Source organism: Hylaeus volcanicus, chromosome 3 (assembly GCF_026283585.1).
Source record: "Hylaeus volcanicus isolate JK05 chromosome 3, UHH_iyHylVolc1.0_haploid, whole genome shotgun sequence".
Taxonomy (NCBI): domain Eukaryota; kingdom Metazoa; phylum Arthropoda; class Insecta; order Hymenoptera; family Colletidae; genus Hylaeus; species Hylaeus volcanicus.
In genome coordinates, this window is record NC_071978.1 from 18,298,769 (window position 1) to 18,299,291 (window position 523).

A 523-nucleotide genomic window follows, 5' to 3' on the forward strand; every position below is an offset into this window, starting at 1 on the left:
GGAGGAGGATAATTAGGTTGAGGAGGAGGATAATTTGGTTTAGGAGCAGGAGGGTAACTTGGTTGTGATGGTGGATAACTTGGCTGAGCAGGCGGATAATTAGGTTGAGGAGGAGGATATGTAGGCTGAGGAGGTGGAGAAGGATAACTCGGTTGAGGAGGTGGAGAAGGATAACTCGGTTGAGGAGGTGGAGAAGGATAACTCGGTTGAGGAGGTGGGTAATTAGGTTTTGGTGCTGGTGGATAAGTGGGCTGGGGAGGAGGATAACTCGGCTGTGGCGAAATATAAGTTGGTTTAGGAGATGGAGAAGGATAACTAGGCTCAGAAGGTAGAGAAGGAAAACTCGGTTGAGGAGGTGGGTAATTAGGTTTTGGTGTTGGGGGATAATTTGGCTGGGGAGGAGGATAACTCGGTTGCGGCGGAGGATAACTCGGTTGTGGCGGAGGATAACTCGGCTGAGGAGGTGGAGCAGGATAATTTGGTTGAGGAGCAGGATAACTCGGCTGCGGCTGAGGATAATTAG

At 50.3% G+C, this 523-nt stretch overlaps 1 protein-coding gene across 1 annotated transcript in view; it reads right to left on the reverse strand.

Moving 5' to 3' along the window:
• Positions 1-523, reverse strand: part of LOC128873607 (basic proline-rich protein-like) — a 2,054-nt gene that overhangs the window by 222 nt on the left and 1,309 nt on the right. Inside the window, exon 4 of the mRNA XM_054117301.1 lies at positions 59-503. Within this exon, the coding sequence (XP_053973276.1) occupies positions 59-503 (445 nt within the window). The remainder of the gene's footprint in view (positions 1-58; positions 504-523) is intronic.